Raw genomic sequence first — 13,782 nt, forward strand, 5'->3', positions numbered from 1 at the left:
TTCCAAGATACTTCTAACTGGTTAAATTTTAAAGCGTAAACAGTATTTTGTATTCATATTCCAGAAATCTGGTTAGGGTATTAAATTTTAAAGCCTAACATTTATTTTGTTGTTTTTTTTCCAGGACACTTCTCTCTCTTTAGTGTATTAAGTTTTAAAGACTACCCTGTATATTGTGTTTATTTTCTAGGAGACTTCACTCTCTTAAGTGTATTAAGTTTTCAAGTGTATACAGCATTTTCTGTTTATTTTCCAGGAGACTTCTATCTGGTTAGGGAATTAAGAGTTAAAACATATACTGTATTTTAGGTTTATTTTCCAGGAGATTTCTCTCGCTATAGTGTATTAAGTTTCAAAGCATATACAGTATTTTGTGTTTATCTTCTAGGAAACTTCTATCTGGTTAGGATATTAGGTTTTAAGCCTATACTGCATTTTGCGTTTATCTTCCAAGATACCTCTATCTGGTTAGTGTATTAAGTTTAAAATCCGAATCTGTGTTTTGAGTTTATTTTCAGGGGGCTTTTTTCTCTTTAGAATATTAGGTTTTAAAGCTTATATTTGAATTTATGTTTATTTTCCACGAGAATTCTCTCTCTTTACTGTATTAAGTTTTAAAGCGTATACAGTATTTTGTGTTTATTTTCCAGAAAACTTCTATCTGGTTAGGGTATTAAGTTTTTAAGCGTATACAGTATTTTATGTTTATTTTCCAGTGAGTTCACTCTCTTTAGGATATTAGTTTTTAAAGCTTATAATGAATTTTGTCTTTATTTTCCAGGAGTCTTTTCTCTCTTTAGTGCATTAAGTTTTAAAGCGTATACAGTATTTTGTGTTTATTTTCCAGAAAACTTCTATCTGGTTAGGGTATTAAGTTTTAAAGCGTATACAATATTTTCTGTTTATTTTCCAAGAGACTTTTATCTGGTTAAGTTTTAAAGCGAATACAGTATTTTGTGTTTATTTTCCAGGAGACATCTATCTGGTTAAGGTATTAAGTTTTAAAGACTATACTGTGTTTTGTGTTTATTTTCCAGGGGTCTTCTCTATCTTTAGAATTTCAGGTTTTAAAGCTTATGCTGTATTTTCTTTATTTTCCAAGAGTCTGTTCTCTTTTAACTGTATTAAGTTTTCAAGCATATTCAGTATTTTGTTTTTATTTTCAAGGATTCTTCTATCTGCTTAGGTTATTAAGTTTTAAAACAAATACTGTATTTTGTGTTTATTTTCCAGAGACTTTTCTCTCTCTAGGATATTAGGTTTTAAAGCTTATTATGCATTTTGTGTTTATTTTCCACGAGAATTCTCTCTCTTTACTGTATTAAGTTTTAAAGCGTAACAGTATTTTGTGTTTATTTTCCGAGATACTTTAAGGTGGTTAGGGTATTTAGTTTTAAACTGTACAGTGTATTTTGTGTTTATTTCCCAGGAGAATTCTCTCTCTTTAGGATATTACGTATAAAAGCGTATACAGTATTTGGTGTATATTTTCCAAGAGACTTCTATCTGGTTAAGTTTTAAAGCGTAAACAGTATTTTATTTTTAATTTCCAGAAATCTTCTATCTGTTAGTGTATTAAGTTATAAAAGCCTATACTGTGTTTTGTGTTTATTTTCCAGGATGCTTTTTTTTTCTTTAGTGTATAAAGTTTTATAGCGAATACAGTATATTTGTTTATTTTCCAGGAGACTTCTATCTCGTTCAGGTATTAGGTTTTAAAGCCTATACTGCATTTTGTGTTTATTTTCTAGGAGACTTCTCTCATTTTAGTGCATTGAGTTTAAAAGCGTATACAAAATTTTGTGTTGTTTTTCAGGAAACTTCTACCTGGTTAGGGTATTAAGTTTTAAATCCTACCCTGCACTTTGTATTTATTTTCCATGAGACTTCTCTCCCTTTAATGAATTAAGTTTTCAAGCGTATACAGTATTTTGTGTTAATTTTCCAAGAGACTTCTATCTGGTTAAGTTTCAAAGCGTATACAGTATTTTGTGTTTATTTTCCAAGAGACTTCTATCTGGTTAATTTTTAAAGCGTTTACAGTATTTTGTGTTTATTATCCAGTAGAAGGCTATCTATTTCGGTATTGAGTTTTAATGGGTATACAGTATTTTGTGTTTATTTTCCAAGATACTTCTAACTGGTTAAGTTTTAAAGCGTAAACAGTATTTTGTATTCATATTCCAGAAATCTGGTTAGGGTATTAAATTTTAAAGCCTAACATTTATTTTGTTGTGTTTTTTCCAGGACACTTCTCTCTCTTTAGTGTATTAAGTTTTAAAGACTACCCTGTATATTGTGTTTATTTTCTAGGAGACCTCACTCTCTTAAGTGTATTAAGTTTTCAAGTGTATACAGCATTTTCTGTTTATTTTCCAGGAGACTTCTATCTGGTTAGGGAATTAAGAGTTAAAACATATACTGTATTTTAGGTTTATTTTCCAGGAGATTTCTCTCGCTATAGTGTATTAAGTTTCAAAGCATATACAGTATTTTGTGTTTATCTTCTAGGAAACTTCTATCTGGTTAGGATATTAGGTTTTAAGCCTATACTGCATTTTGCGTTTATCTTCCAAGATACCTCTATCTGGTTAGTGTATTAAGTTTAAAATCCGAATCTGTGTTTTGAGTTTATTTTCCAGGGGGCTTTTTTCTCTTTAGAATATTAGGTTTTAAAGCTTATATTTGAATTTATGTTTATTTTCCACGAGAATTCTCTCTCTTTACTGTATTAAGTTTTAAAGCGTATACAGTATTTTGTGTTTATTTTCCAGAAAACTTCTATCTGGTTAGGGTATTAAGTTTTTAAGCGTATATAGTATTTTATGTTTATTTTCCAGTGAGTTCACTCTCTTTAGGATATTAGTTTTTAAAGCTTATAATGAATTTTGTCTTTATTTTCCAGGAGTCTTTTCTCTCTTTAGTGCATTAAGTTTTAAAGCGTATACAGTATTTTGTGTTTATTTTCCAGAAAACTTCTATCTGGTTAGGGTATTAAGTTTTAAAGCGTATACAATATTTTCTGTTTATTTTCAAAGAGACTTTTATCTGGTTAAGTTTTAAAGCGAATACAGTATTTTGTGTTTATTTTCCAGAGACTTTTCTCTCCTTAGGATATTAGGTTTTAAAGCTTATTATGCACTTTGCGTTTATCTTCCAAGATACCTTTATCTGGTTAGTGTATTAAGTTTAAAATCCGAATCTGTCTTTTGAGTTTATTTTCCAGGGGGCTTTTATATCTTTAGAATATTAGGTTTTAAAGCTTATATTTTAATTTGTGTTTATTATCCACGAGAATTCTCTCTCTTTACTGTATTAAGTTTTAAAGAGTAACAGTATTTTGTGTTAATTTTTCACAATACTTCTATCTGTTGAGGGTATTAAGTTTTAAACTCTACAGTGTATTTTGTGTTAATTTTTCACAATACTTCTATCTGTTGAGGGTATTAAGTTTTAAACTCTACAGTGTATTTTGTGTTTATTTCCCAGAAGAATTCTCTCTCTTTAGGATATCACGTATAAAAGCATATACAGTATTTTGTGTATATTTTCCAAGAGACTTCTATCTGGTTAAGTTTTAAAGCGTAAACAGTATTTTGTATTCATATTCCAGAAATCTGGTTAGGGTATTAAATTTTAAAGCCTAACATTTATTTTGTGTTTTTTTTCCAGGAGACTTTTCTCTCTTTACTGTAATAAGTTTTAAAGACTACCCTGTATTTTGTGTTTATTTTCCATGAGACTTCTCTTCCTTTAGTGTATTAATTTTTAAAGCATATACAGTATTTTGTGTTTATTTTCGAAGATTCTTCTATCTAGTTTGTGTGTTACGTTTTAAAGCCTATACTGTGTTTGGTGTTTATTTTCCAAGAGGCTTCTCTGTCTTTATGATATTATGTTTTAAATCTTATACTGCATTTTGTGTTTATTTTCCAGGAGACTTCACTCTCTTTAGTGCTTTAAGTATTAAAATGTATAGAGTATTTTGTATTTATTTTTCAGGTGTCCTCTATCTGGTTAGTGTATTAAGGTTTAAAGCCTATACTGTGTTTTGTGTTTATTTAACAGGATTATTCTGTCAGCTTATGGTATTAAAATTGGAAGCCTACACTATATTTCGTGTTTATTTTCCAGGAGACTTCTATCTGGTTGGGGTATTAAGTTTTAAAACATATACTGTTTTTTGTTTTCATTTTCCAGAGACTTCTCACTCTCTAGGATATTAGGTTTTAAAGCTTATACTGTATCTTGTATTTATTTTTACGAGATTTTTTTCTCTTTAGTGTATTATGTTTTAAAGCGTATACAATATTTTGTGTTTATTTTCCAAGAGACTTTTATCTTGTTAAGTATTAAAGCGAATACAATATTTTTATTTTATTTTCCAGGAGACATCTATCTGGTTAAGGTATTAAGTTTTAAAGACTGTACTGTTTTTTGTGTTTATTTTCCAGGAGATTTCTCTCTATTTAGTGTATTAAGATTTAAAGCGTATACAGTGTTTCGTGTTTATTTTCCAAGACACTTCTATCTGGTTAGTGTATTAAGTTTTATAGCCTATACTGTGTATTGTGTTTATTTTCCAGGGGTCTTCTCTCTCTTTAGAATTTCAGGTTTTAAAGCTTATGCTGTATTTTCTTTATTTTCCAGGAGTCTTTTCTCTTTTAAGTGCATTAAGTTTTCAAGCATATTCAGTATTTTGTTTTTATTTTCAAGGATTCTTCTATCTGGTTAGGTTATTAAGTTTTAAAACAAATACAGTGTTTTGTGTTTATTTTCCAGATACTTTTCTCTCCTTAGGATATTAGGTTTTAAAGCTTATTATGCATTTTGCGTTTATCTTCCAAGATACCACTATCTGGTTAGTGTATTAAGTTTAAAATCCGAATCTGTGTTTTGAGTTTATTTTCCAGGGGGCTTTTTTATATTTAGAATATTAGGTTTAAAAGCTTATATTTTAATTTGTGTTTATTTTCCACAAGAATTCTCTCTCTTTACTCTATTAATTTTTAAAGCATATACAGTATTTTGTGTTTATTTTCGAAGATTCTTCTATTTAGTTTGTGTGTTACGTTTTAAAGCCTATACTGTGTTTGGTGTTTATTTTCCAAGAGGCTTCTCTATCTTTAGGATATTATGTTTTAAATCTTATACTGCATTTTGTGTTTATTTTCCAGGACTCTTCACTCTCTTTAGTGTATTAAGTATTAAAATGTATAGAGTATTTTGTATTTATTTTTCAGGTGACCTCTATCTGGTTAGTGTATTAAGCTTTAAAGCCTATACTGTGTTTTGTGTTTATTTAACAGGATTATTCTGTCTGCTTATGGTATTAAAATTGGAAGCCTACACTACATTTCGTGTTTATTTTCCAGGAGACTTCTATCTGGTTGGGGTATTAAGTTCTAAAACATATACTGTTTTTTGTTTTCATTTTCCAGAGACTTCTCACTCTTTAGGATATTAGGTTTTACAGCTTATACTGTATTTTGTATTTATTTTTGACGTGATTTTTTTCTCTTTAGTGTATTATGTTTTAAAGCGTATACAATATTTTGTGTTTATTTTCCAGAATACTTCTTTCTTGTTAGTTTATTAAGTTTCGACGCCTACCCTGTATTTTGTGTATATTTTCCAAGAGACTTCTCTATCTTTAGGGTATGAAGTTTTAAAGCGTATTCATTATTTTGTGTTTATTTTCCAAAATACATCTATCTATATATTGTATTAAGTTTTATGGCCTTTACAGTGTTTCGGTTTTATTTTCCAGGAGGCTTCTCTATCTTTAGAATATTAGGTTTTAAAGCTTATTCTGCATTTTTTTTTCAGAAGACGTCTCTCTCTTTAGTATATTAAGTATTAAAACGTTTACAGTATTTTGTGTTTATTTTACAGGAGACATCTATCTTGTTAGGGTATGAAGCTTTAACGTCTATACTATGTTTTGTGTTTATTTTCCAAGAGACTTTTATCTAATTGAGTTTCAAAGCGTCAACAGTATTTTGTGTTTAATTTACAGAAATTTTCTATCTGGTTAGGATATTAAGTTTTAAATCCTAACCTGTATTTTGTGCTCATTTTCCATCAGATTTTTCTCTCCTTAGTGTATTAAAATTTAAAGCCTATACTGTGTTTTATGTTTATTTTCCAAAAGACTTCTATCTGGTTAAGTTTTAAAGCGAAACAGTTTTTTTGTGTTTAATTTATAGGAATTTTCTATCTGGATAGTGTATTAACTTATAAAGCCTAACCTGTATTTTGTGTTTATTTTCCAGGAGACGTCTCTCTCTTTAAAGTATCAACTTTTAAAACGTTTCAGTATTTTGTTTTTGTTTTCCAAGGTACTTCTGTCTGGATATTTTATTAAGTTTTAAAGCCTCTACTGAATTTTGTGTTTTTGCCGGGAGACTTCTCTCTCTTTAGTGCATCGAGTTTTTAAGTGTATACAGTATTTTGTGTTTATTTTCCAAAAGACATCTATCTGGTTAACTTTCAAAGCGTATACAGTATTTTTGTGTTTATTTTCCAGGAATCTTCTATATGGTTAGGGTATTAAGTTTTAAATCCTATTCTGTGGTTTGTGTTTATTTTCCACGAGACTTCTATCTCGATAAGGTATTAAATTTTAAAGCCTATACTGTGTTTTGTGTTTATTTTCCAGGAAGCTTCTCTCTCTTTAGTGTATTAAGTTTTAAAGCATATAGATTATTTTGTGTTTATTTTCCAGGAGACTTCTATCTGGTTAGGGTATTAAGTTTTAAAACATATACTGTATTTTCTGTTTATTTTCCAGAGACTTCTTTCTCTCTCTTTAGGGTATCAAGATTTAAAACCTATACAGTATTTTGTGTTTATTTTTCAGGAGACTTTCTGGTTATCGTATTAAGTTTTAAAATGTATACAGTATTTTGTTTTTATTTTCCAGGATACATCTATCTCTTTAGAATATTACGTTTAAATTTTATGTTTATTTTCCAAGACACATCTATCTGGTTAAATTTTAAAGCCTATATAGTATTTTGTGTTTATTTTCCAAGATACTTTTTTCTGGTTGCGTTTTAAAGCGTATACAGTATCTTGTGTTTATTATCCAGGAGACTTCTATCTCGTTAAGGTTTTAAGTTTTAACGCCTATACTGTGCTTTGTGTTTATTTTGCAGGAGTCTTCTCTCTCTTTAGGGTATCAAGTTTTAAAACCTATACAGTATTTTGTGTTTATTTTCCAGGAGACTTCTATCTGGTTATGGTATTAAGTTTTAATGCCTATACTGTGTTTTGTGTTTATTTTCCAGGAGGCTTCTCTCTCTTTAGGGTATTAGGTTTTAAAGCTTATACAGTATTTAGTGTTTATTTTCCAAGAAACTTATATCTGGTTAGGGTATTAAATTTTAAAAGGTATACATTATTTTGTTTTTATTTTTCAGGAGACATCTATCTCTTTAGAATATTACGTTTAAATAATGTGTTTTTTTTTTCCAAGAGACTTCTATCTGGTTAAATTTTAAAGCCTATATAGTAATTTGTGTTTATTTTCCAAGATACTTTTATCTGGTTGCGTTTTAAAGCGTATACAGTATTTTCTGTTTATTATTCAGGAGACTTCTATCTGGTTAGGGTATTAAGTTTTAAAGCGTATACAGTATTTTGTTTTTATTTTTCAGAGACTTCTATCTGGTTAAGTTTTAAAGCGTAAACATTATTTTGTGTTTAATTTAAAGAAATTTTCTATATGGGTAGGGTTTTAACTTTTAAAGCCTATCCTGTATTTTGTGTTTATTTTCCAGGAGACTTCTCTTTCTTTAGTTTATTAAGTTTTAAAGCGTTTTCAGTATTTTGTGTATATTTTCCAGGAGTCTTCTCTTTCTTTATGATATAACGTTTTAAAGCGAATACAGTATTTTTTGGTTATTATCCAGGAGACTTCTACCTCGTTAGGGTATTTAGTTTCAAAGCGTATACCGTATTTTGTGTTTATTTTCCAAGAGACTTCTATCTGGTTATGTTTTAAAGCGTATATGGTATTTTATGTCTATTTTCCAGGAAATTTCTATCTGGTTAGTGTAGTAATATTATGTTTTATAGCCTATATTGTGTTTTGTGGTTATTTTCCAGAAAGCTTCTCTATCTTTAGGATATTAGATTTTAGAGCTTATACTGTATTTTGTGTTTATTTTCTACGAAATTTCTCTCTTTTTAGTGTATTAAGTTTTAAAGCGAATACAATATTTTCAGTTTATTTTCCAAAAGACTTTTATCTTGTTAGGGTATTAAGTTTTAAAGCGTTTACAGTATTTTCTGTTTATTTTCCAGAATACTTCTATCTGGTTAGAGAATAAAGTTTTAAACTCTATACTGTATTTTGTTTTTTTTATCCAGGAGACTTCTATATGGTTAAGTTGTAAAGCATAAAGAGTATTTTGTGTTAACTTTCCAGGAATCTTCTATCTGGTTAGAGTATAAAGGTTTAAAGAGAATACAGTATTTTGTGATTATTATGCAGGAGACTTCTACATGGCTAGGGTATTAAGTTTTAAAGCGTTTACAGTATGTTGTGTTTATTTTTCAGGAATCTTCTATCTGGTTAAAGTATTAAGTTTTTAAACATATACTGCATTTTCTGTTTATTTTCCAGAGACTTCACTCTGTAAATTATGTTTTAAAGCTTATGCTGCATTTTTTGTTTATTTTCCAGGAGACTTCTCTTTGTTTGGTGTATTAAGTATTAAAACGTATAAAGTATTTTGTGTTTATTTTACAAGACACTTCTATCTGGTTAGTGTATTAAGTTTTAAATCGTATACACTATTTTATGGTTATTTTCCAAGATACTTTTATCTGGATAGTGTATTAAGTTTTATAGCCTATACTGTGTTTTGTGTTTATTTTACAGGAGGCTTCTCTATCTTTAGGATATTAGTTTTAAAGCGTATACAGTATTTTGTGTCTATTTTCAAGGAGACTTCAATCTGTTTAAAGTATTAAGTTTTTAAACATTTACTGCATTTTCTGTTTATTTTACAAGAGACATTTTTCTGGTTAGGGCATTAAGTTTGAAAGCCTATACTGTTTATTGTGTTTAATTTCCAAAAGACTTGTATCTCGTTAGGGTATTAAGATATATAGCCTATACAGTATTTTGTGTTTCTTTTCCAGGTTGCTTCTTTCTCTTTAGTGTTTTAAGTTTGAAAGCGTATATAGTATTTTGTATTTATTTTCAGGGAGACTTCTATGTCGTTCGGGCATTAAGTTTAAAAGCGTATACAGTATTTTGTTTTTATTTTCCAGGAAACTTCTATCTCGTTAGGGTATTAATTTTTAAAGCCCATCCTGTATTTTGTATTTCTTTTTCCACGAGACTTCTATCTCGTTAGGGTATTAAGTTTTAAACCTGTACTGTGTTTTGTATTTCTTTTCCACGTTTCTTCTTTCTCTTTAGTTCACTAAGTTTTAAAGCGTATACAGTATGTTTTGTTTATTTTCCAGGACACTTCGATCTGGTTAAGGTATTAAGTTTTAAAATTTATACTGAATTTTGTGTTTATTTCTCAGAAGACTTCTCTATCTTTACGATATTAGGTTTTAAAGCCTATACTGCATAGTTTGTTAATTTTCCAGGAGACTTCTCTCTCTTTATTGCATTAAGTTTTAAAGCCTATATTGTGTTTTGTGTTTATTTTCCAGGAAGCTTCTGTATCTTTATGATATTAGGTTTTAAAGTTTATACTGCATTTGTGTTTATTTTCAAGGAGGCTTTTCTCTCATAAGTGTATTGAGCTTTAAAGCCTATACTGTGTTTTATGTTTATTTTGCAGGAAACTTCTATCTGGTTAGTATATTAAGTTTTAAAGTCTTTTCTGTGCTTTGTGTTTATTTTCCAAGAGACTTCTATCTGGTTAAGTTTTAAAGCGTATACAATATTTTGTGTTTATTTTTCGGGAAACTTGTATCTGATTAGGGTATTAAGTTTTAAAGCCTATACTCGGTTTTGTGTTTGTTTTCCAAGACACTTCTATCTGGTAGGGGATTAAGATTTAAAGTCTATACGGTATTTTGTGTTTATTTTCCAGAAGACTTCTCTCTCTTTAGGATATTACGTTTTAAAGCGAATACAGTATTTTGTGTTTATTATCCAAGAGACTTCTACCTCGTTAGGGTATTAAGTTTCAATCCGTATACAGTATTTTGTGTTTTTTTTTCAAGAGACTCCTATCTGGTTATGTTTTAAAGCGTATATAGTAATTTGTGTGTATTTTCAAGGAAACTTCTATCTTGTTAGTGTATTACGTTTTCTAGCCTATACTGTGTTTATGCTTATTTTCCACAAGTCTTCTCTATTTTTAGAATATTATGTTTTAAATCTCATACAGCATTTTGTTTTTATTTTCCAGGATTCTTCTCTCTCTTTAGTGTATTAAGTATTGAAAGGTATACAGTATTTCGTCTTTATTTTACAGGAGACTTCTATCTGGTTAGGGTATTAAGCTTTGTTGCCTACACTATGTTTTGTGTTTATTGTTCAACAAACTTCTACCTCATTAGGATATTACGTTCTAAAGCCTATTCTGTGTTTTGTGTTTATTTTCCATGAGACTTCCCTCCCTTTAGTGTATTAAGTTTTTAAGCGTATACAGTATTTTGTATTTATTTTCCAAGATACTTCTATCTCGTTAGTGTATTACGTTTTATAGCCTATACTATGCTCTGTGTTTATTTTCCAGAAGTCTTCTCTCTTTTCAGTGCATTAAGTTTTTAAGCGTATACAGTATTTTGTGTTTATTTTCCAGTGATTTCACTCTCTTTAAGATATTAGTTTTTAAAGCTTATAATGAATTTTGTCTTTATTTTCCAGGAGACTTTTCTTTCTTTTTGGTGTATTAAGTATTGAAAGATAAACAGTATTTTGTGTTTATTTTCCAAAAGACTTCTATCTGGTTAGGGTATTAAGCTTTAATGCCTATTCTGTGTTTTGTGTTTATTTTCCATGAGGCTTCTCTCCCTTTAGTGTATTAATATTTTAAGCGTATACAGTATTTTGTATTTATTTTCCAAGATACTTCTATCTCGTTAGTGTGTTACGTTTTATAGCCAATAGGGTATTTTGTGTTTATTTTCCAGGTGACTTCTATCTTGATAGGGTATTAAGTTTTAAAACATATACTGTATTTTGTGTTTATTTTCCAGGAGGATTCTCTATCTTTAGGATATTAGGTTTTAAAGCTTATACTGTGTTTTGTGTTTATTTTCCACGAGGCTTCTCTCTCATTAGTGTATTAAATTTTAAAGCGAATAGAGCATTTTGTGTTTATTTTCCAGGAGACTTCTATGTGGCTAGGGTATTAAGTTTTAAAACATATTCTGTATTTTGTGTTTATTTTCTAGAGACTTCTTTTTCTTTAGGATATTAGGTTATAAATCTTATACACTATATTTTGCTTATCTTGCAATAGACTTCCATCTGTTTCAGTTTTAAAGCGTATACAGTATTTTGTATTTATTTTCCATGATACTTTTATCTGGTTAGTGTATTACGTTTTATAGCCTATACTATGCTTTGTGTTTATTTTCCAGGATGCTTCTTTATCTTTAGGATATTAGGTTTTAAATCTTATACTGCATGTTGTGTTTATTTTCAAGGAGTCTTTTCTTTTTTCAGTGCATTAAGATTTAAAGCACACTCAGTATTTTCTGTTTATTTTCCAGGATACTTCTTTCTGGTTATGGTATTAAATTTTAAAGCCTACCCTGTATTTTGTTTTTATTTTCCAGGAGTCTTCTCTCTTTTCAGTGCATTAAATTGTAAACCGTTCACAGTATTTTGTGTTTATTTTTCAAGAGACTTCTATCTGGTTAGTGTATTAAGTTTTAAAGCCTTTACTGTATTTTGTGTTTATTTTCCAAGACACTTCTTTCTGGTTAAATTTTAAAGCGTACGGAGTATTTTGTGTTTATTTTCCAAAATACTTCTATCTGGTACAAGTATTAAATTTTAAAACATATATTCTATTTTGTGTTTATATTTAGAGACTTCTCTTTCTTTAGGATATTAGGTTTTAAAGCTTATTCTGCATTTTGTGTTTATTTTTAGAGACTTCTCTTTCTTTAGGATATTAGGTTTTAAAGCTTATTCTGCATTTTGTGTTTATTTTCCAAGATACTTCTATGTGGTTAGTGTATTAAGTTTTAAAGCCAATACTGTATTTAATGTTTATTTTCCACAAGACATCTCTATCTTTAGAATATAAGGTTTTAAAGCTTTTACTGTATTTTGTGTTTATTTTCCAGAAGTCTTCTCTCTCTTCAGCGCATTAAATTTTAAAGCCTACCCCGTATTTTGTGTTTATTTTCCCGGAGAATATTCTCTTTTTAGTGTATTAAGTTTTAAAGCGTATACAGTATTTTGAGTTTATTTTCCAAGAGACTTCTATCTGGTTAGGGTATTAAGTTTTAAAACCTATACTGCATTTTGTGTGTATTTTCCATGAGATTTCTCTTTTTTTTTAGTGCATTAAGTTTTAAATCGTTTAGAGTATTTTCTGTTTATTTTCCAGGAGACTTCTTTCTGGTTAGGGTATTAAGCTTTAAAGCCTACCCTGTATTTTTTTTTCCAGGAGTCTTCTATCTTTTCAGTGCATTAAATTGTAAAGCGTACACAGTATTTTGTGTTTATTTTTCAAGAGACTTCTATCTGGTTAGTGTATTAAGTTTTAAAGCCTTTACTGTATTTTGTGTTTATTTTCCAGAAGGCTTCTCTCTCTTCAGTGCATTTTGTTTTAATTAGTGTATTAAGTTTTATAGCCTATACTATATTTTGTGTTTATTTTCCAGGAAACTTCTATCTCGTTAGTGTATTAAGTTTTAAATCCTTTTCTGTGTTTTGTGTTTATTTTCCAGGAGACTTCTCTTTGCAGATTGTGAACGTTCAGCTGGATGATGATGCCGAATTTCAATGTCAGGTTGGAGCAGCTGAAGGGGTCAAGGGGATAAGATCTAAAACTGCAATGATAACGGTTACAGGTAGATAACCATCGAGACTAAAGACAAAAGATACTATTTCTCTTACGTAGATGTTCACCTGCTTAAAACAAGTCATGTTATTGAAGTACAATCGCCTTATACTTGAATCCAGTATAAATTTACATTGCTTAAGATGAGTGCCAGTTTGTAATAAAGGAAACCTCAATAAAACAAAGTACTAACTGCCAGATAATAACTTAAAATATACTTACACTGATGAGTTACACCAACTATTGTAACCTAATCGAAAGTCTTTCTCTTTTTGCCTGTTATCGTGTTTTATTTTTAGTTCCTAAAGAAGAGGATGACAGAGAATATAAAAAGTAGCAAACTTATAAACAATTTAGATGGCAGACAACATTGATAATAAAACCAGATATTTTATATGTACATGACCAATTGCTTTGTCATTAAATATTCTAGATACAGTGAGAGAGAAAATTGTTTAAATATCCATAAGGGAGGAAGTAAATAAAAACATTACTAAAAAGTTTATTTAAACCAGGTGGCAGTGTAGTTTGTCTCTGAATTTCGTTCAAAGATACAGTAACTAACTGTACAGAGACTTATCTACTATTGCATTAATTATATGGAGTAAATGCACCCATTCAAAAATACTTAGCCCCACAAATGGGTCGAAAGTGCAAAGATCTTATTCGTAGTAACGGAACGCGAACCAGAAATTGTTGTATTCACAGTTCGGGCACGTTGACAAATAGGTAAGCCGAAATGTATAGTCCGTGGTAATGAGAAATTCACTTGAAGTAA

The 13,782-nt window shown here is 29.2% G+C and overlaps 1 protein-coding gene across 3 annotated transcripts in view; it reads left to right on the forward strand.

The window, feature by feature from the left end:
• Positions 1-13,782, forward strand: part of LOC143225278 (irregular chiasm C-roughest protein-like) — a 133,520-nt gene that overhangs the window by 78,826 nt on the left and 40,912 nt on the right. For all 3 annotated transcript variants that reach the window (XM_076454380.1, XM_076454381.1, XM_076454382.1), the window contains exon 4: positions 12,892-13,014. In XM_076454380.1, the coding sequence (XP_076310495.1) occupies positions 12,892-13,014 (123 nt within the window). The remainder of the gene's footprint in view (positions 1-12,891; positions 13,015-13,782) is intronic.

The sequence above is a fragment of the Tachypleus tridentatus genome, chromosome 9, assembly GCF_004210375.1.
Source record: "Tachypleus tridentatus isolate NWPU-2018 chromosome 9, ASM421037v1, whole genome shotgun sequence".
Lineage (NCBI taxonomy): Eukaryota > Metazoa > Arthropoda > Merostomata > Xiphosura > Limulidae > Tachypleus > Tachypleus tridentatus.